This window comes from Etheostoma spectabile, chromosome 8 (assembly GCF_008692095.1).
Source record: "Etheostoma spectabile isolate EspeVRDwgs_2016 chromosome 8, UIUC_Espe_1.0, whole genome shotgun sequence".
NCBI lineage: Eukaryota > Metazoa > Chordata > Actinopteri > Perciformes > Percidae > Etheostoma > Etheostoma spectabile.
The window spans coordinates 9,882,011-9,901,670 of NC_045740.1; the positions used below are offsets into that span (position 1 = coordinate 9,882,011).

Sequence of the window (19,660 nt, forward strand, 5' to 3'; positions counted from 1 at the left end):
CCTGTGTGTGCGTGTTGTCTTGTGTATCCATCTATGTCTGCATGCATACCACAGGTGTAACAGTGAGAGAGGAGGTGATGGATGTTTTGTCTGAGGAGTTGTCTTACCTGGTGTCAGATCTGAACCCCTTCACCGAGTACACGTTCAGGGTCACTGCTTCCACAACAATGGGAGAGGGTCCTGCAACAAATATCACTGAGAAGACCAGGGAGCAGGGTGAGTGCTCACACGTTACATTACATTACCTTCATTTACCTCACGCTTTTATCCAAAGTGACCTACAATGAGTTTATTCAACCATGTGTGTACAACCCTAAAAAATGCAAGAATCATGGACGTACATCAACTTCATCTAATATGATGAACTGCTTCAAGTGCTATATTCAGAGACAATTGGAAATAGACAAAGCATTTTTTATAACTATGTTACTACAAATGATAACTATGTTACTACAAATGATAAGGTCTGCAAAACCTTAAAAAAAAAATCTTAATTCAAAATAATGTCTTCTACTGTATGTGTTGTTTAGTCCCCAGCTCAGTACTCGAAGTGTCCTATAAAAACATCAGCTCCACCTCCATACTAGTGAGCTGGATCCCACCACTCAACCCCAATGGGCGGATCACACATTACACTGTCTATGGCCTCAAACTGCACAGTAATCAAGCCCTGAAATGGGTTACTAACGCTACCAGCATATTGATAACAGGTAGATTCATTGCCTTTTCTAAACAACTCTATGCAGTCATCATAACCATAATAATACAGATCTGTTGCTAAATGTCTCTGTTCTGATGTATAGATTTGGACAAGTACACTGGTTATAAACTACGTGTAGCTGCATCTACAGCTGTGGGAGAGAGCTCTCTGTCTGAGGAAGATGACATCTTTGTTGTCACCTTAGAGGACGGTATGTACTGAACACAAACAAACACAAGTGGTCAAACATGGGTTTGAATAGAAGTGGTAAAAGTAACAACAAATTAGATGATAAAAGTTGAATCTGTTGTTGAAAATAATTTAAGTTGATTTATTTATCAAATTTACAATTTAATTATTGCATGACCAATATTTAATGTGATGCTTGATCAGCTATAGTATTTGATTGTTTGATATTATTGTGTTGACCTATCAATTCAATCCCATTTTATCCAATGAAAGAACACTCTGGGACTTTCTTCCACAGAGCCCGACTCCCCCCCTGTGAACCTCACTGTGGTTGACACCAGTCCCTCCACTACCACATTGGCCTGGTCTGCACCAGAACAGGCCAATGGGATGATTCAACACTATGAGGTCCTATATGAGAATGAGTCCTTTTCTGCGCTGATGAACACTTCCTCTAACACAATCACTCTGATGAACCTAAAACCATTCTCCTACTACACCGTGTCTGTGAGGGCATACACGCGTTATGGTCACGGCAACCAAATGTCAGATGCTTTAAACCTGCTTTCTGGAGAGGACGGTGTGTTGATGGATGCATCCACCTACGCGAATACACACATATAAAAACCTTTAGTAACAATATCAACTGTTCAGATTTTAGTAAAGGTGAATCTTCTTGTGTTGTCTCTTTAGTCCCAGGCAGTCCTCCGTATGGCGTTACTTATGAATCGGTCAGTCCCAGCGAGGTGAACGTGACCTGGCAGCCTCCTCTGCTGCCTAATGGGGTCATCACCCACTACAGCCTGGAGCTGTGGAATTCCAGTCATTACCTGAACCTCACCTCCCCAACGAACAAAATCCACATCACGCATTTGAGGAAGTATGCACGCTACCGCATAATGGTGCAAGCACACACGCGCGTTGGGCCCGGAAACTACAGCAGCGAGCCACTCAACATCACCACACTGGAGGATGGTGAGAGGGATGGGAGAGAGGAGGAGGGGTTGTTTTCAGTTCCAGGGCACTGCACGAATACATCAGGGCTGAGTTTGACGGGCATCTGATTAAATCTGACTTTCCTCTCGTTTTTTCCTCCTCAGTTACATCTCTCTGTTTCAGTTCATGCTAATGATGTTACATCACAGGTATCTGATGCCACGTGACACTCGTGTCTCCCATCAGAACTGAGGAGCACAAACAACAGTCATCACAACTAACTCAGTTTTTAATTTCAGGGCAATATTCTCTTTCTCTCTGGCTGGCACGTTCCTGATGGGCTGTCAGAGGTTCTTATTTGCCCAGTGCAAATATATTTTTACCACTCATCAGTTTCTGTATTGATGATAAGCCATACTCCTGTTTGTGTTATGTTATTGGAAAGTCTTTCCCCTGCATCTCAGCTCCAGACACACCTCCTCAGTTCCTTCATGCCAAGAAGTTGTCAGACTATGAGGTAGAGTTGTCATGGAAACCACCACTTGAAGCAAATTCAGACATTCTCTACTACATTGTCAGAGTTTGGTGAGTTTTTTGATCTACTTCTCTCTGTCTGTTTGACTCTCTGTTGAAAAAGGTTTAAAAAGAAAACAACAAATGGTTGCCTGGCTCTCTTTGTTAGGAATGAAACGACTGAGCTGTGGCAGAATGTGACAGGGACATCAGTGGTTATTAATGTAGACTCAGAGAGTCGCTACAACGCTTCTGTCTCCAGCTGGAACAGACTGGGAGATGGAGGAGTGCTGATCTACATCAGCTTTAACACCATCAATGCAGGTGCTGGATGATTGTTAATTAATTTTTTGACAAATAACTCTATCATCCTCTCCTACAAAATATATTTTTGCTATGCATTTAAGTAAGACGTTTCTGTCTTCTAAATGTTTGTCTGTGTGTCTTTTGTGTCTATGCTCCCTGGGTCTCAGAACCATTTGACCCCCCGCGGAATGTGACTTTTGGAAATGTGACCACCTCATCCGTGACCTTGCTGTGGCACCCACCTGCTGAACCTAATGGAATTATTGTACACTATACCATTTACTACTCGGATAACAACACTGTGGCTGAGCAGGTGAGATACTTACTGTTTATGCTGTAGGTTCCTTGGCAGTGATCTCATTAACCTTCCAGCAACAGGCAACTGTTTTTAGCTGGACTCAGTGTATGCTACCTCCACAACGCCTAACAGAAAAAAAGTGACTAGCTGGTGAACATAGTGAAGCTGTTAGTAGATGAAGATGCAAATATTTCTCTCAGGAGTTGGTGTAGACCAAAACTAAGACCAGTTGACCAAAAAAGAGAGACAATGTTGGATTTGTCAGGACACAAACATGACTCCAAATCTATTTATACATGTGCGGGATGCGTTAATACGTAGCTCAATGATACTTACTCATAGGTAATTGCCAAGACATGCACAAAAAAAACGTTATATTTCCATAATATATCAGTGTTGCATTTATAGCTTGTTCTGTTGCCCCCAAGTGGCCCAAAAAAAAACACTGCTCTAAAGGGAAAATCTAAATAAAAAAGTGGAGAAACATAGAACATAGAAATAAATTCAGATGTTTCCTGATGACTTGTTGTGGATCAACAACTGATCAAGCCACTTAATGTTGGACTTTCCTTTCATTTGTGACCCATCTGTATGTATCCACAACTTTTGATCTTATTTAAAAGCCTGTTTCAGTGTGTGAATAAAAATATAATGCTATTTTTTTCTCCACAGAGGGTTCCTATTTCAGACTTACGTGCCCCTGCTTCTCCTGATTCCGCCCTGTCCTACACTCTAACTCGGCTGATTGGGGGCACAATCTACACCCTGTGGATGACCTCCAGCACAGTGCAGGGGGACGGAGGGGTTAAGAGCGAGCCACTTACCCTGTTCTTACCGGAGGACGGTCAGTCAGACTAACACAATCCCACATACACTAATACAGTATATATGAATATGTATATAGGTTAAAAAACATAAAAAAAATAAATGAACATGAAATACTACACATAATGGCAGATAATTATTGCATATAATGATTCAAAGTCTTACTGGAGGGTGAGTCTGCACACTTTTTTCAAAACTCTTTAGCTCAAAAAATTACATAAAAACTCTGTGATTGAAGATGTGACTTTCAGCCTTTCAGTAAAAGGGGATAACAGTCTGTCTGGCAAACTGGCTCTATTTTTGTCCGCCTCTGACACTGTGCCTTGACAACAACCAGTTTGTGTTTCCTTTTGCTAAGTATGACGAAAGTAGTAAGAGAGTAAAAGGGAACGAGAGGGCAGAACCATTTCAATATGATGTGTTTTGTGCAAATGGTACAATTGCATTTGAGCCACGGAAACCAACATTTAGATATATTATTCAGTTGCACTTTCTTTTTGATAGCATCAATGTATTGGGGTGGCAGTAGCTCGGTTCTTGGAAAGTTGGGTGGGGAACCGGAGGGTCGTTGGTTCAAGTCCCTGTACGGAGTGTTGATTGGTAGCTGGACGAGATGCCACTTCACCTCCTGGGCACTGCCAGGTGCCCTTGAGCAAGGCACCATACCCCCCCAATTGCTCAGGGCGCTGGTCCAGCTGGCAGCCCACTCACTCTGACATCTCTCTATTTGTGCATGATTAGGTCCTGAGCATGTGAGTGTATTTCAGGCCTGTGTGTAGAGATTACTAATATAGTGTAAATTGTAATTTCCCCACTGGGGATCAATAAACAATATAAATATAATTTAAATGTAAAAAGTGAAGTGTAAATAAAGTTTTTATGTTATTTTGGGAAAAATGGTGCAGACAGCTGCCACAGACTTTGTCATATCCAGTTCATATTTCATATTTTTTCTTATTAACATAGAATTCTCTGTCTCTGAATGATTAGTGCTCATACTGACTCTGTATCTCTGCCTGTGCTCTAGCCGCTCCACTCTCAGCCAAGCACCGGATCTCCAGGGCACCTTGTCTCTCCCGCACAGCCAAGCCCCCTGCTGGGCTCAGACCCCCACACACACCTGGCCCCTCACATCCACTCATTCATCTTATGGATCTCTCAAGTGTTATCTCCCCTTTCCCCTTCATCTCCCTTTTTTTCTTTTCTGTGTACCATGCTTTTTTTTCGGAGGGACGGAGACGATGAACAGGATGAGTATTTACTCCTCAACCCCTTTCTTTCTCAAGGTTTCCAATGTGCTTGGTTCTCTCTTAAATGCCTCTGTATGTCTCTGGATTAGCTGTTTTTATTGTAGGATACTGTTGTTGTGTCTGTTAACTGTGCTGTTTTATTTTGCTGTGTTTCTGCATTGTTAAAGGAATGTCATGTGGTATTGTTCTATTTGATGTGCTGTTGTTGATTTTGTTAATTGCCACAGTGCTGCCAATGATTATGACTGTGCTTTTGACAGATGATGATAATGATTATGATGATGATGACTGGTGTGCTGTTCATTTTCCGTCAAGTGTCGGAGTGTGTTTCGTTGATTGATGTCCTAATTTACAGCCTCATAGTACTGTAAACGCACATCAAAATGCTCACAGTTTTCAACCACTGTTGTCACTGGTATTCAAAAATAGTAACACTATTCTTCTTGTTTCCTTCTTCAGTGCCAAGTGACTCGGTCCAAAACCTGACGGCTCAGATCTTCAGTTCCACAGCCATCATTGTGAGCTGGGACCCTCCAATGGAGCCAAACGGCCGTCCCACCTACCTGCTCACCTTACAGGAGGCCGGCGCCCCCCAAGACGGATCCAACCAAGCGGCTCCAGCTGTTAACAAGACCATCAGTCGTAACACAACTGACACTGTCTTCTTATTCACTAGACTCAAGAAGTATTTCCCTTATGTGTTGACTGTTACTCCGGCAACTCGTGCTGGCGCAGCCTACAACCATACCAGCACAATGTATCTGAGAACGGATGATGATAGTGAGTTTATCGTCACAAACATTCACTTCTGAAGTATGGTTAATGTATTTATTGTGTAACTGTTTCTCCTTAGTTCCTAGTTCTGCTCCATTGCTGTTGTCCACCCGGAATCTGTCGTCCTCCTCTATCGCAATAGTCTGGCAGCGCCCTCTGGAAGCCAACGGGGAGATAACAGAGTATACCCTGACTGTGTTTGGCCCAGGGGGCTCTAGCACATCTCATACCCCAAACACCTCATTCACCCTCACCAACCTACTTCCATACACCGCTTACAACCTCACTGTTACGGCTGCAACGCGTAAAGGCTCAGGGCCTTATCTGCTGCTGCAGCTGCACACTGATGAAGGAGGTTATTTTGAAAGCTATGATTATTTTAAAATTTCTCTAAAATCCTAATTAGATGATATTCATTCATGAAACTATGCACGTTTATCTACTGTCTGTTTCAGTCTATCTTCTTCTCTATCTATCTTACTTTATGTTTCAGGCCCCATGTCCCCTCCCCGTAACCTAACTATATATAACCACACCGCAGTCTCTGTGCTTCTGAGCTGGGAGCCTCCTCTGGAGCCCAATGGAGTTGTGATACAATACGGCTTCAGGATCCGAGACCTCATCACATACACTGTCACACACAAGGTACCGTTAATTTCACACACCGAAAGCTACCTCACCATAACAACAACACTCACACTTACACACTCCAGAGAGCCACTCGGTAAAAGTACACACTGTCACACTTCCGGTTGCTCTAATTTCACACTCCAGATATCACTAAGCAGTAACATTATACTTGCACACATATGTGTGCAGATACAATAAAATATTAACCACTCCAGCAAACAGGAATATATGATATAATCTGTAATGTGTCCTTTTTTTATGTGTGCGTGTGCGTGTGTGTGTGTGTGTGTGTGTATGTGTGTGTGTGTGTGTGTGTGTGTGTGTAGAATTCCTCTGGTTCGTCGACCACAGAGTATCTATCGGGCTTCAGACCTCATAGCTCCTATGAGATTAGTGTTTACAGTTACACCAGAGTGGGCCACGGGAATCAGTTCAGCAGCCCTGTGACCTTCACGACTAATGAGTCAGGTAAAGTGCAAACTCTCTACACACAAGGGATGTTACGCTGATTTAGTATACTGCTCACAGTTTCTTCTTTCACATTGATTTGTTCAATGTGTTCAATTAAATTGGAATATCGTATCTGTAGATTATAAGTACTGTATAAAACATTGTCAGTATTTATACTCCAACAAGAATTTGTTTGTCTAGGCAATGGACCAATAATAAATGGAAAAAAAGGTGTCTTGGTTGTTAGTAAAATAAATATTATTTTATGTATTATAAGTTTAAGATAAAGCAGATTTTTTTCTTTTACATAAATGATGCACCAGGATTTCTAATGACAAATCTGTAGAGTTTATCTGCAGAGTGCACATTTGTAGTTTCCATAAATGTAGTCCTGTGCAAAGACTTTTTTTCAGCATGTGCAATGAAATAACCAAAGGCTAATACTGAAATTGAATCGGGTTCTTTCCTCTTGCAGTGGCCAGTGAAGAATAAAGCTAGTGCTAGTATAACAATGCCATTGTCTCACTTCTTTGTCTGCAGTGGCTGATGCTGTTGATAACCTGTCTTGCTCAGGAGTGAGCTGGGATTCAATTCAGCTGGTTTGGGAACTGCCAGCCAATCCCAATGGACAGATCATTTTTTATGAGATTCTAGTGAAGGTAGACTCGCAGTCCTACACACACCAGGCTCAGACCACAGAGTACACAGTGACTGGGCTGTCTCCAGACCAGGAATACACACTCACTGTGGCCGCAGTCAACTCTGCAGGAGCCGGAGAGAGCCTGAATTGTACTGCTTCCACTCTTTCTGAATCAGGTAGTCAGTCTACTTGTATTGTGTCACATTTTGGCTTGCAATTGCTAATAATATGCAGTAATACAGAATTAATGCTTAATCATATCCTCGTTGTTTCCCTTAACAGCCCCAGCTGCCCCTCGCTTCCTTACCATCTCTCAGGTCACACCTAACAATGTGATACTACAGTGGGCTCCACCGCTTTCCATTCCAGGCCTGCTGAAAGAATACCACGTCGTTGCACAGCTGCTGTCAACTACTTGTGAACCAAACCCACTAACTACTGCACAGCCGCCCCCAGAGGATGAACTGACCTCAGACTGCGTGGACTCTAATGTCACAGTGTCAGTGAATGCTTCGGACGGCATTGAAGAGAACCACAGCGTCACACTCCAATCCCTGGCTAAGTATAGATACTACCGCTTCAAAGTGGCTGCTGTGACCAATGCTGGAGTTGGAGAATATACACACTGGAATTACGCCCGGACCCTGGCTGGAAGTAAGAAGGTCACAGTGATGAGATGACATTTTTGTGTTGCCACGGGAGACCTGGCAATTAGTCAGGACCTCAGGATTAATATTTGACTAATAAATCTGTGATTTTTTTCCCCCCCAGGTATTCTAGTAAAAGTCTTGTGTTTATTTATTAACTTTGGGGTGTGGCTCGTCCTTTACAAGACCTATAAAAACTTAAATTTTCTTGTTATCATAGAAGATCTTTAAGTCTTCACAGGCTATAGTATTATGGCCGGTTATAGCATCATAATAATGATTGTATAATAACCTGGTGTTTTGAGTTTTTCAGAGGTTCACATTGTCATAGCATTATGCAGCTTTTTCTCTTGTTGAGCCCTTTTATTATTTGTATGAATAGTAGTAGCTGTATTCTTACAATACAAAACTGTTAGCATAATGCATAGATAAAAATATAGAATGTGCAATGAATGACAGGGGGAAACCGATTACATGAATTGGTTTGATAGTAAATCAGTAGGGAATTACATGATTTATGATTTCAGTTAAAAACATACTAAAATAAAGCAGGCTGCAAATCACCCACCCTGTCTACAACAATACAGTACTTCAAAACTAATTAACAGTACAAGCACATCCGCAACTGTAGACAGATATTTGAAGAGAGGCAAAAGAGGCATAATATTTTAGAGGCCACAAGACTACGTATATGGAAAAGTGAAAATACGGCCCAGGCTTACATTCAAAGAGGTTCCAGCCAATGGCAGGGTAGCATCAATCAACAAGCAACATTCAACATTTAACAAGCTTTTTTTTTTTATACGCTTTTTGATTTTTAATTAAGTAGCACATCGTAAGCATTCTGTGTTTCTCTTATCTCCTCCCTCAGACCCTGATGACCCTCCCCGTGACCTGAAAGTGACCCCTACCTCCAAAGGCCTTCACATTGCATGGGACGCTCCAGCTGTTCTCTCTGGACCGACGTCATATCTTGTGCAGGTCAAGCCTTATTGAGTTTAAGTTTTACAGACACAAAAATATGAACATGTTACTAAGATGTTCTCAGAACAGCTCAACACTGTGTTATGTTTGTCATATTTTTTAACATAATGGTGTGGTAAAATATGAAATTATATGAAGTTACTCCAACTCTGCTCATCCACAAACAAGCATTTAATCTTTCCATGAACTGTCCTGTTGAACCAGGTGGATGGTCCTGGTTTGAACGTATCAACAGTCCGAGCTCCAGGAGAGTTGACGACTGTCGTCGTGACTAACTTGACTGCTTTCACTCGTTACTTGGTGACTATCACTGCCTTCATTGGTCCATTGACGCACGCTGCCAGCCAGGGGAAAGCCATCGGGCCTATTGAATTTCAAACTCTGGAGGAGGGTATGTGGAAATGCTGCTGTAAATATAACAACATATCTATTATCAGTTATCGCTTATATCATTTTTATTCTATCCCCAGAGCCCAAAGACCCTCCCAAGAATGTGGTTGTATCAGTTATTCCAGAGGAAGTGAACCGTGTGAAGGTGACTTTTACCCCTCCAGAGGAGCCCAATGGAAACATTACTGCATACTTTGTATATGTTTATGAAAAGGAACAACTGATCAAGAACATCAGCCTTAATATTACCCAAAGAAACCAAGACATGCTGAGTGCTGTCATAGAGGGCCTAAAAGGAGGACATAACTACAGCATACAGGTGAAGAACAAACACAACTCACACTCACAGCTTCCAGGTGTGAATGTGTTTAACTGTGCGAATGTGATCAGGGTATTCCTGCAAAAGAGAGGCTTCCTCTCAGTGAAACTTCCCCGAATATGTAAATCAGTCAATAGCCAGTTTAACCTTGTTCAAATTTTTGTTTTCTTTAACTCATTCTGTGCTTGTCCATCTTTCTGCTGTGTCACCTCCGTTCTTCTTTTTGTTGGTTTGTAGATTTCAGCAAAGAATGGGGCTGGAAGGAGCCCACCCAGCCCCCGTGTCCAGATAACTACAGGGATCAAAGGTACAAGTTCCTCTGTTTGTGAGTGCTCTGCACTGCTCTATAGTGTTTCTCCCTTCCTTGTTGCAGCAGTGCAGCATGGACGCAAGACAGAGAATTGCCACTGCACAGTATCATTGCCTGCTCTGACACAGCAAATGGACCTCAGCAATATTGTGGATTGATGATTGTAGAGGACTGAGTAGTGGCCTGTTTATCATGATTTCTATGTAAATGCAACAGTCTAAAACAAAACCTTTACACACTGTAAAGACACTGTATTCATTACAACAACCTGTGTGCGTGTGTGCGTGTGTGTGTGTGTATGTGTGTGTATTCCAGCCCCAGCCAAGCCAACCCAAAGACCCCAAGCAATACTGGGCCAAGGAGGGGTTGCCATGGTAACCCACAGGAGTATCACCATCCGCATGCCTGCTTGTTTCTATAGTGATGACAATGGACCAATCACAAAAATTCAGGTCATCGTGGCCGAGACAGGGGGTATGACTCTTCAAAAACATTGACAGCCGTCACTTTTAGTTGAATACACTTGGGTATCAGTCTTGTTTGTGCTTTAAGCTTAAAGTAGAATCTTGTTTGACACTATGTCAGTCTGTCCTAAGCTTACAAAAGACGAAATATATGCAAAAGCCAAAGGGCTTAACGTCAGCAGAAATTTGACTCAGTCCCCTTAAAATCCCTTTGCCCTCTAACTGACTTACTCATCCTGTCACAGTGAAGGACATACAGAACCTGACCAACTGGAAGAATGCATTTTTTGATCGTCCTGCCCCTTACCTGACGGACAAGGGGTTCCCCAACCCACCATGTGATTTGGGAGGCGGGGCATTGCCCCCAGACGCACATGTCAGAGGTGGTCGCAGTGTGTCTAGAGGTGGCCGGCCCTCGGTGAGGAAAACTACAACTACGTACGTGATCGGAGAGAACGATGACTGTTTAACGGAGAACAACACTGATAATTTCTGCAATGGACCTCTGAAGCCAAAAACAGTCTATGTGTGAGTGCACCACACACACGCACGCTTGCTCGCATGCACGCACGCACGCACGCACGCACTCACGCACGCACGCACACAAACACACACAAAGAACAACTTCAACATTTTTGTGTGTAACTATAAAATAATAATCTAATGCTGACACTGGACTGTTCCATATTTACCAGGTTTAGGTTCAGAGCCACTAACATCAATGGCCAGTACACAGACTCTGAGTACTCGGAGCATATCAGAACTGCAGGTATCTATATTCATCCCCGTATTTGTCTTAATAAAAAATAATAAACAGAAATCCTGTATAATTCTGTTTGTGTTGTTTTTGTGTAATGATGTCACCTCTGTCTCCTCTGCCTCTCTCTGTAGTGGACGGGCTGTTGACCAGAGATGAGCAGATCATTCTGGGTGTTGTGCTGTCCTTCTTCTTGGCTGTGTTGCTTATCGTCATCATCTGTGGCTCCGTCAAGTAAGATGGCAGCAGGCACTCAATCATTTGCCAACATTCATACATTTACCAAAACTCTGCATTGATTGGAATTTAATATTAATGCACAAATAATACTCTGTGCAAATGCCTGTTTAAATGTTGTAAATAATAACTAATAAATCAGTTTCCTTTTTTATTAATTTGAATTCTGTATTTACCTTGTTATTAACAAATGTCTTTGATTGACATGTCAGGATCCATCAGCGCAAAAAGGAGGGCGGGACTTATTCACCCAGAGAGGCAGAGATCATAGAGACTAAGTGTAAACTGGATCAGCTGATTGCTGTGGCAGATCTGGAGCTGAAGCAAGAAAAACTCAACCGGTTAGTCAGTGTGTTTAGTGTTAATCCAAAAGTGTCACTTCCCCAAATATAACACGCATTTTTGGCAACTGAAACAGAGTGCACACTAAAGGAGTTCAGGCTTGAGTTAGCTGCTCCAGACGAGATTTTAAATTTAAGTCAACAAAATGTCTTTACTGCAGCCAACTTGACATACGCTCCTGTCAGCACGAAATCTTCTAGTGTTGTAGAGTTTGTGCAGAAAATAGAAGCAGCAGCACTATGAAACAACACAGCATCCTTGTGACTTTATAGTTTACCTTCAGTTCTCTGCCGAGTCATCCTGTCTGCATCTCTCCAACCATCCTCTCATACAAATTCAGCGTCAAGCCCTTTTGTTTTTCTTCTTTGACACAAACAAGTGCACTGACGATAAGTGCTGCACGCTGGTGGGAAAGAAAGTCAAACTCACTGTTAGTTTTGGTATCAAGGTCACTGATGGCTAAAATTAGGCGAGAAACTACAGCATAGGAAAGCTTTTTGCATGAGTAGTACCCATACTTGTTTTGATATTTTTATTTGCCAGTAAATAAAGACATCAGCATTGAAACAACCATTAGGTATATGCTTTCTAAACACCTTACTTTCTTATGTTGCTGTCCTCTCATTTTAGATGTCAAAAAAGCAAAGATTGTAGATTTTTCACAGCTGCATGTTGTGGTCACTGCTAGTGGTCACTGCTAATCTGCTCCAGCTGGATTGTAAATTCAAACTGCCGTCATCAGGACAGCGTGCCGTTCTGCTTTGATGAAGCTGAGATCTGTACAAACACCTCCTTTTATGCTCAGTTTATGTTATATTAACACAATCTTTCATGTTAATTGTCACATCTATGGCACAAATAATGTTCCTTGCACGCACACTTGCATTGACTCACCTTGGCTTTGTTTTTCTCTCACTGAGCGCTTTTCTCTCACCAGGTATTCTTCCTTCTTCTTTAGGCGGAAAGAGATTTATGTAATCCAGTAAGTTGTGATCAGTGTGCCGTATTTTGGTGTTGTGCTTTGTTTGCATGGTGTACTCTATCTTTCATTTACATGGGGCAGCTGTGGCTCAGGTTACTGATCGGAAGGTTGGTGTTCGATCCCTGGCCCTGCAGTTCCATGCCGAAGTGTCCTTGGGCAAGAAACTGAACCCCAAATTGCTCCTGATGCTGTGCCATCGGAGTGTAAATGTGTATGAATGTTTATCTAAAGAGCAGGTGGCACCTTGTACGGCAGCCTCGGCCACAGTGTATTAATTTGTAGTTGTTAAGACTAGAAAAGCACAGCTACAAGTCTTCAGTAATGCAAAGAAACATCAGCCACAGGGGAATAACCACTCGCTTCATTCAAGTTTACTGATGTTCACATATTTCTTTAGAATGAAACATCAAAGTCAGTGTTTAACCAAAGTGAATTTGATTAAAAATGGCAAAACCTCATTTTCTTTAAAGTGCTCATATTAGGTTTTTTGGCCTTTTCCCTTTTCTTTATTGTGTGATACATCTTTTTTGTGCACGTTATAGGTTTACAAAGTGAAAAAGCCTTAAGTCCACCCCAAAGGGACTTACCATCTTCCAGAGAAAACACTGTTGTTGTAGTCCAGCCTTTACTTCCGTGACGAACGTGCATCACTTTGTAACACACGTTGTGATGCTCGCCTAGCTGCTAGCGTGGCACTCCCTCATGCTCTGCAACTGACAAGATAGCAATACTTACTGCGCATGTGCGACTCACAACATAGATGGTACAGAAGTGTGATGCCTCACTCTGTAGCTAAAACAGAGAGCTCAACACACAGGGTGAAAAGAGGAGCTGCAGCAATGTGCAGTACAACAAATGCATGGACTTTTCTGAAAATTAAACCACTTAAACCTATTCTGGTACAACCTCCAAATACAATTATGAACCTGAAAATGAGCATAATATGAGCAATTAAACATGCATACATACTCTCTGAACTGAGGATCAGTTCAGCTGTCATGGACAGAAATACCACAGTGTGGGTTGTGATTCTTTAGTTAATTTGTTTATTTTGGTTGATATTTGCTGTCTATTTTTATCCAGGCTGCTCAGCTACAGGAAATCACTCAAGTAAGTCATCCTGCATAAATATGTGAATATACACACCATAGTTGCCGCATAAATCAACATGTTTTATGTGGCTCAGTGTTAAGTATGTTTTTATCCTAAAATAAACTTACAAAAAGTAGCATATTGTTGAGTTTTTGAGAGAGGTTTTCTCCGTTCTTTACGTTCAGTGTATTTCTCTTCTTACCTTCCCTTACCTTACCTTACCTACCTTCTTACCTTTCTGTCAGGCCTGTCAACAAAAAGTCTTTTCTGCAGCACGTAGAGGATCTGTGTGCCAATGACAATTCCAAGTTCCAAGAGGAGTTCGCTGTAAGTGTTTGCCTACAACCTGGAGCTGTGTTTATCAAACTTCGAAGAGTGTAGAAATATATCATTTGGGATGAAAGAATAATAAATCACCTGGAAAAAGGATGAGCACGAATGACAGTCTGCTGTTTGAAAAAAAAGATAAGAAAAAATGTAGTGCAGACAGTGAAGATGCATGGAAAATGATTGCATTGCATTTTTAACCTTTTTCCTGTTTTTTTGCAAAAAAAGATGTATAACATTCCATTGAATAAGCATTTAGAGATAAATCTTACAAGGGCTGTAAATAGTTAGCTAAAACTACCCTATTCAAAATAATACATTCTGCTTTATTTTTCATAATTCATGACCAATGAGATATGGTCATGAAAAACACATGTCAGACGGTGCATGCCTCTGTCTCTGTACTGCAGCCATCTAGGACCACAACAGGTTAATACAACAGGTTAACCAACTTAGAGACTTCTTAATTTTAATAGTAAATTTAAGGTCAGAAGAAATGTGATAACTTTAAAGTAGGTGTAACAGAGACATTTTACATTTATATTTCACTTAAATCCAAAATGTATGTATTTTTAAAAATACGGGCCCTTACCCTTAAACTAATGTATGTGTGTTTGTGTGAATACTGATATATTAGATATTGTCTCTTCAGGAGCTTCCAAAACTGCTGCAGGACCTGGCCACCACAGATGCTGACCTGCCCTGGAACAAATCAAAAAACCGCTTCCCTAACATCAAACCTTGTAAGTGGTCAGGCGGACGATATTGTCAGTGTGCCAAAATGATGTATGTTATCTCTAACATTAACTGCATATGGATTTTACAACCACATACACAGCTGCATTTCATATGTTTCTACCATACTCTTCTCACTAAATCATGTCTAGACAACAACAACCGGGTGAAACTGCTGTCAGAACCGGGCACAGCGGGCTCTGACTACATCAACGCCAGCTTTGTCTCAGTGAGTACCAGCTACCAGCTGCTATAAGCCCAGTCATCAACATGGAAGGTCGAGCTCACTTGAGTCATAATCAGGTTATGAAAGTAGTTATGCAGGCATGAGGCACACTTGTTGCAATTAGAGGAGTTTGTTCTAGATATTTCCCTGTCCTTTTTTGATTCTGTCAGATAAATAGATAACAAGCAAGCGTATTCATTTGTGAGTGAGTGAATAATGTTGTTGTTATAATTCCAGGAGGTCTGTATGCTCCTGGAGTGATTTTTGTGCTTGCAGATTTAAACCTCTGCCTTTCTTTTTCTGTTTTTTAGGGCTACCTTTGTCCCAATGAGTTCATAGCCACCCAGGGTCCTCTGCCTGGCACAGTGGCTGACTTTTGGAGGATGATCTGGGAAACGGGAACACACACCATTGCCATGCTCACGCAGTGTTACGAGAAAGGCAGAGTGCGTCATTAGAGATTTGCCAATGTTGTAAAACAGCATTCAGAGGACAGTCCAGAGGGCTCATTTAGGGCTCCCTTACAACCCTGTCACAAGGAAGGTTACAGTATATCTGCCGCAAAGATCTGATGTGTGTGTGTGTGTGTGTGTGTGTGTGTGTGTGTGTGTGTGTGTGTCATTTCAGATTCGGTGTCACAAGTACTGGCCAGAGGACAATAAGCCAATGTCAGTGTTTAGCGACATTCTCATCTCAAAAGTGTCAGAGGAAGTCCTTCCCGACTGGACTGTCCGAACCCTAAAAGTAGAAAAGGTAACTTTCTCACAACAAACACACACACACACACACACACACACACACACACACACACACACACACACACACACACACACACACACACTGTATGTGTGCATATTGTAAACTGTGAAACACCAGAAAGACTAATTTGCCATATTTCCATCTAACTGAATGATGTAAACCAAATAAAATGTGAGTTACTGTAGGTGGCCTTTATTCTGAAGGAAATGGGCTACCAGATGTTTTACAGGCAAACCACTTAAAGGAGTAGTTCAGCATTTTGACAAATTCACTTTTATGCTCTCTTATCGAGAGTTAGAAGATTGCTACCACAGACAGGGGTACCACAGGGTATCAATCTTATCATCAAATTCGCCGTTAGTGTATTTTCTCATAGTGCTGAACTGTTCCTTTAGGAACTGTTGTGTAGAGAGTTATATGTTCCAACTCTGGAAAACGAAAAACCTTTTGCTGAGTACATTTTTATCTATATTTAAAGTAATTTAACTTTTTTCAAAATTCCTCCTTGTAGCACGGACACTATATTCTCGTTCGCCACTTCAACTACACATCGTGGCCTGAGCACGGAGTCCCAGAGTCCTGCAGCACTCTCATTAAGTTTGTCAAAGCTGTCCGAGCCCACAGACACGACAACACCACCATAGTGGTCCACTGCAGGTACTGTGGCACTGCGTACACTATAGCGAGGTCCTTACAATTAAAGTGCACTTAGTACTTTCTTCTGTTTTTGCTGACTAAATGGAGTTTCATCAACAAAATCCATCTGTCCTTGTTCCTCAGTGCTGGTGTGGGCAGAACAGGTGTGTTTATTGCTCTCGACCACCTCATTCAGCACGTCAGAGATCATGACTTTGTGGATATTTATGGTCTGGTGGCTGAACTGCGAAGCGAGAGGATGTGTATGGTACAGAATCTGGTGAGTTCACATCAAATACAACAGTGTATTTTATTCCTGTGGTTAGATTTCTCCATACAACCCAGAGAGAATAAACAAATGACAATAAAGTGGTATTATACGGCATGTTATCTTAAGTTGTTCCAGTAGACTTAAGTCTCATCAAAGACTCACTAATGGCAGTGTAGTCCTACTTTTTTACTTCATGTTCTGCTGTGATCTCATCCCCCTGAGGAAACATTTAGGAAATTCTTCTAGCAGTGGATTAAAGGCATATGCTGAGCAGGATCTCCCCTCTTGAAACAGCATGAACCTATCCTAAAATTACCCTATTCCATTATTACTTATGGAGCAATGGTGTGTGTCAGTGTCAGCAGGGACCCTCTGCCTAGTGCCTGTTCTCCTCCTCAGTATTATGGGTTCTATTATTTCTAGATACTCTTTTGGCAGTAAAGTTTGAGCCTGCGGTGCCTGCTGCTTGATTCTTTGAGACAGCAGTGTTCAGTTCAGAGCCTCAGCTTAAAGAGGCCATTATTCAGCTCAATTATTTTATAACCTCACAAATGTCATTGCTGAGATATTGGAGCACAGTGCCATTGCAGGCGCCTTTAAACAAGCTCATATTTTAATCCTATAACACTTCTGTTGAAGTGAAACAAAGGCAAATAAGTCACTCGACTGCGTGGTTGGGCTAGCAAGGTCATGTCTGCTCAGGTCCTCTTCTCGAGTCAACAGCCGTGCACTAAGCTCGGTTGGTTTCAGTTCATTTAGTTTAACATGGAACGTAGAAACCAAACCAAAGTCCTTCAGGGATAAAGGTTATTATTTATTGTCCACCAAGGTCTTAAGGGTTGCTCTTTGCATTCATCTGAAGCAAAGCTGTCACTCCCAAGCATCCATATGGCTCCACTCAGCCAGAGAAGCACACTAATGAGCATGCTTTAAGGGCCAGGAAAGCCTTTTTCAGCATATTCACCAGAGAGCAACCTTTATTTGAATGACTGGAAAGTTATCTTGAAACATGGTATTCAGTTGTTTTTTTTACTGTAATACTGCATATCCATTGTTGTGGCAGCTGTGGCTGCGTTGTTACTACTGGTATGTAGTTTAGGTTTCAGGTCTTCTGTTTAAGCAAGTTGGAAATAAATCTGCACATCAGCTCTGGTAGGTTTGTGTCCTGAAAGTGAGAAAAAAAAGCCTTGCATCAAGTGACATCATTTTGATTTGCATTTAAGAGATCCACATTCCAAACCACACGTGTTTTTTTATTATGTAAAAAGAACATAGGCATTTGTCATTTTTATTTAATTTTTTTGTCTTTATCAGACAGAATACGGTAGAGAGCTGACGGATTATTGTGTGTGGTGTGTGTGTGTGTGTGTGTGTGTGTGTGTGTGTGTGTGTGTGTTTGTGTGTGTGTGTGTGTGTGTGTCACTTCGCTTCAGGCCCAGTATATCTTCCTGCACCAAAGTACGCTGGAACTTCTAAACAACAAAGGCAACAGCCAGTCAATCTGGTTTGTTAGCTATTCTGCTCTGGAGAAGATGGACTCCCTGGAAGCCATGGAAGGTAGACAACAACATATAAACACACTCAAATAAACACACTCCCCACAGCACAGTGCTGACTACACACATTTGTACTGGTCTTCAGGTGATGTTGAGCTGGAATGGGAAGAAACCACTATGTAAAGACTGACTGAAGAACACCTTTGCCTGGTGGTAAGGGACACTTGTTAGGAGGCGACCTGTGCACAGACTCTGGACTGGACCGCCTCCACCACACAAGGTCAGAGGGAGAAGCAGGAGAAACAGGAAGCAAACAGCACAGTTAGACTAAGACTCTGTTGCTCCATTTCAACCCACTTCTCAGCACAGTCATCCCTTTAATGAACCTCTTGTCCACTTGTTTTCAAAGAGAGTGAGAGAAACAAAAGGGAGACAGGGAGAAAGAATTTCAGAAACAACAGGAAGAAAACAACGAGGCAATGAGCTGACTGTGAGAGCTCTATCCTATCTGTAAGCCTACAGGTACTTTGCACAAATAGATGTCACTGTGTATTGTATTAATTGTATTACGTTGATATCATTTATGTTTTTTTAAGATAATTTATTCTGCCAAAATGTTGTTTTTTTTCAATCTCTTTGCAATTTTGACTATGTCAAAGTGTTGACAGCATTTCCTTTTTGTTTATCCTTTCTCAAGAGTGATTTGCGAAATAAAAGAAGCTTGCATTTTTTATGGCCTTAAGCTAAAACACTTCCCTATGAGACTTTCTTGCATCAAATGTAGTCATTTTGTCATTGCAATATGAAATTATAAATGATCAACTTTGTCCTTTCATTGTTTAGAGGAAAGACTCAGCACTCGTGGTAAATTAGGCACTCTTAATCCTGTGCATGTGCGCGCTCACACACACACATACACACACACACAGACTCACTACAACACAAGTACAAGTCAAATTCAATATTGTTTTTTTGTCCGTTAATGAATAAGTTCAGACCGGCTGTGCTGGGAGGACACAGGAACACCTGTGTTGACTGATTTCCCATAAGCTCCTTCATTCCACCGTCCTCCTCACACACCTGGAGCACATTCGTTAGACAGGCTGGGAGTGCTACAGACGCAGACATTGTGGAGACGAATCTGGCGTCAAGACACACAGACACACAGTCCAGAA

The 19,660-nt window shown here is 41.7% G+C and overlaps 1 protein-coding gene across 3 annotated transcripts in view; it reads left to right on the forward strand.

Annotated features, from left to right (window-relative positions):
• ptprq (protein tyrosine phosphatase receptor type Q) overlaps nucleotides 1-19,215 on the forward strand; it is a 38,558-nt gene extending 19,343 nt beyond the window's left edge. For 2 of the 3 annotated variants that reach the window (XM_032523657.1, XM_032523659.1), the window contains exons 29-59: nucleotides 55-216; nucleotides 531-710; nucleotides 804-911; nucleotides 1,188-1,469; nucleotides 1,583-1,864; nucleotides 5,477-5,797; nucleotides 5,871-6,146; nucleotides 6,285-6,436; nucleotides 6,748-6,889; nucleotides 7,412-7,687; nucleotides 7,794-8,165; nucleotides 9,030-9,139; nucleotides 9,347-9,533; nucleotides 9,613-9,851; nucleotides 10,089-10,158; nucleotides 10,477-10,635; nucleotides 10,871-11,153; nucleotides 11,321-11,394; nucleotides 11,517-11,616; nucleotides 11,832-11,960; nucleotides 12,899-12,943; nucleotides 14,027-14,053; nucleotides 14,281-14,362; nucleotides 15,015-15,105; nucleotides 15,250-15,326; nucleotides 15,635-15,769; nucleotides 15,951-16,076; nucleotides 16,594-16,739; nucleotides 16,863-16,998; nucleotides 18,423-18,546; nucleotides 18,631-19,215. In XM_032523657.1, coding sequence (XP_032379548.1) covers nucleotides 55-216; nucleotides 531-710; nucleotides 804-911; nucleotides 1,188-1,469; nucleotides 1,583-1,864; nucleotides 5,477-5,797; nucleotides 5,871-6,146; nucleotides 6,285-6,436; nucleotides 6,748-6,889; nucleotides 7,412-7,687; nucleotides 7,794-8,165; nucleotides 9,030-9,139; nucleotides 9,347-9,533; nucleotides 9,613-9,851; nucleotides 10,089-10,158; nucleotides 10,477-10,635; nucleotides 10,871-11,153; nucleotides 11,321-11,394; nucleotides 11,517-11,616; nucleotides 11,832-11,960; nucleotides 12,899-12,943; nucleotides 14,027-14,053; nucleotides 14,281-14,362; nucleotides 15,015-15,105; nucleotides 15,250-15,326; nucleotides 15,635-15,769; nucleotides 15,951-16,076; nucleotides 16,594-16,739; nucleotides 16,863-16,998; nucleotides 18,423-18,546; nucleotides 18,631-18,668 — 4,931 coding nt within the window. In that variant the 3' untranslated portion in view covers nucleotides 18,669-19,215. The remainder of the gene's footprint in view (nucleotides 1-54; nucleotides 217-530; nucleotides 711-803; nucleotides 912-1,187; nucleotides 1,470-1,582; nucleotides 1,865-5,476; nucleotides 5,798-5,870; nucleotides 6,147-6,284; nucleotides 6,437-6,747; nucleotides 6,890-7,411; nucleotides 7,688-7,793; nucleotides 8,166-9,029; nucleotides 9,140-9,346; nucleotides 9,534-9,612; nucleotides 9,852-10,088; nucleotides 10,159-10,476; nucleotides 10,636-10,870; nucleotides 11,154-11,320; nucleotides 11,395-11,516; nucleotides 11,617-11,831; nucleotides 11,961-12,898; nucleotides 12,944-14,026; nucleotides 14,054-14,280; nucleotides 14,363-15,014; nucleotides 15,106-15,249; nucleotides 15,327-15,634; nucleotides 15,770-15,950; nucleotides 16,077-16,593; nucleotides 16,740-16,862; nucleotides 16,999-18,422; nucleotides 18,547-18,630) is intronic. The other variant, XM_032523658.1, reaches the window with a different exon arrangement.
• The last annotated feature ends 445 nt before the right edge of the window (nucleotides 19,216-19,660 follow it).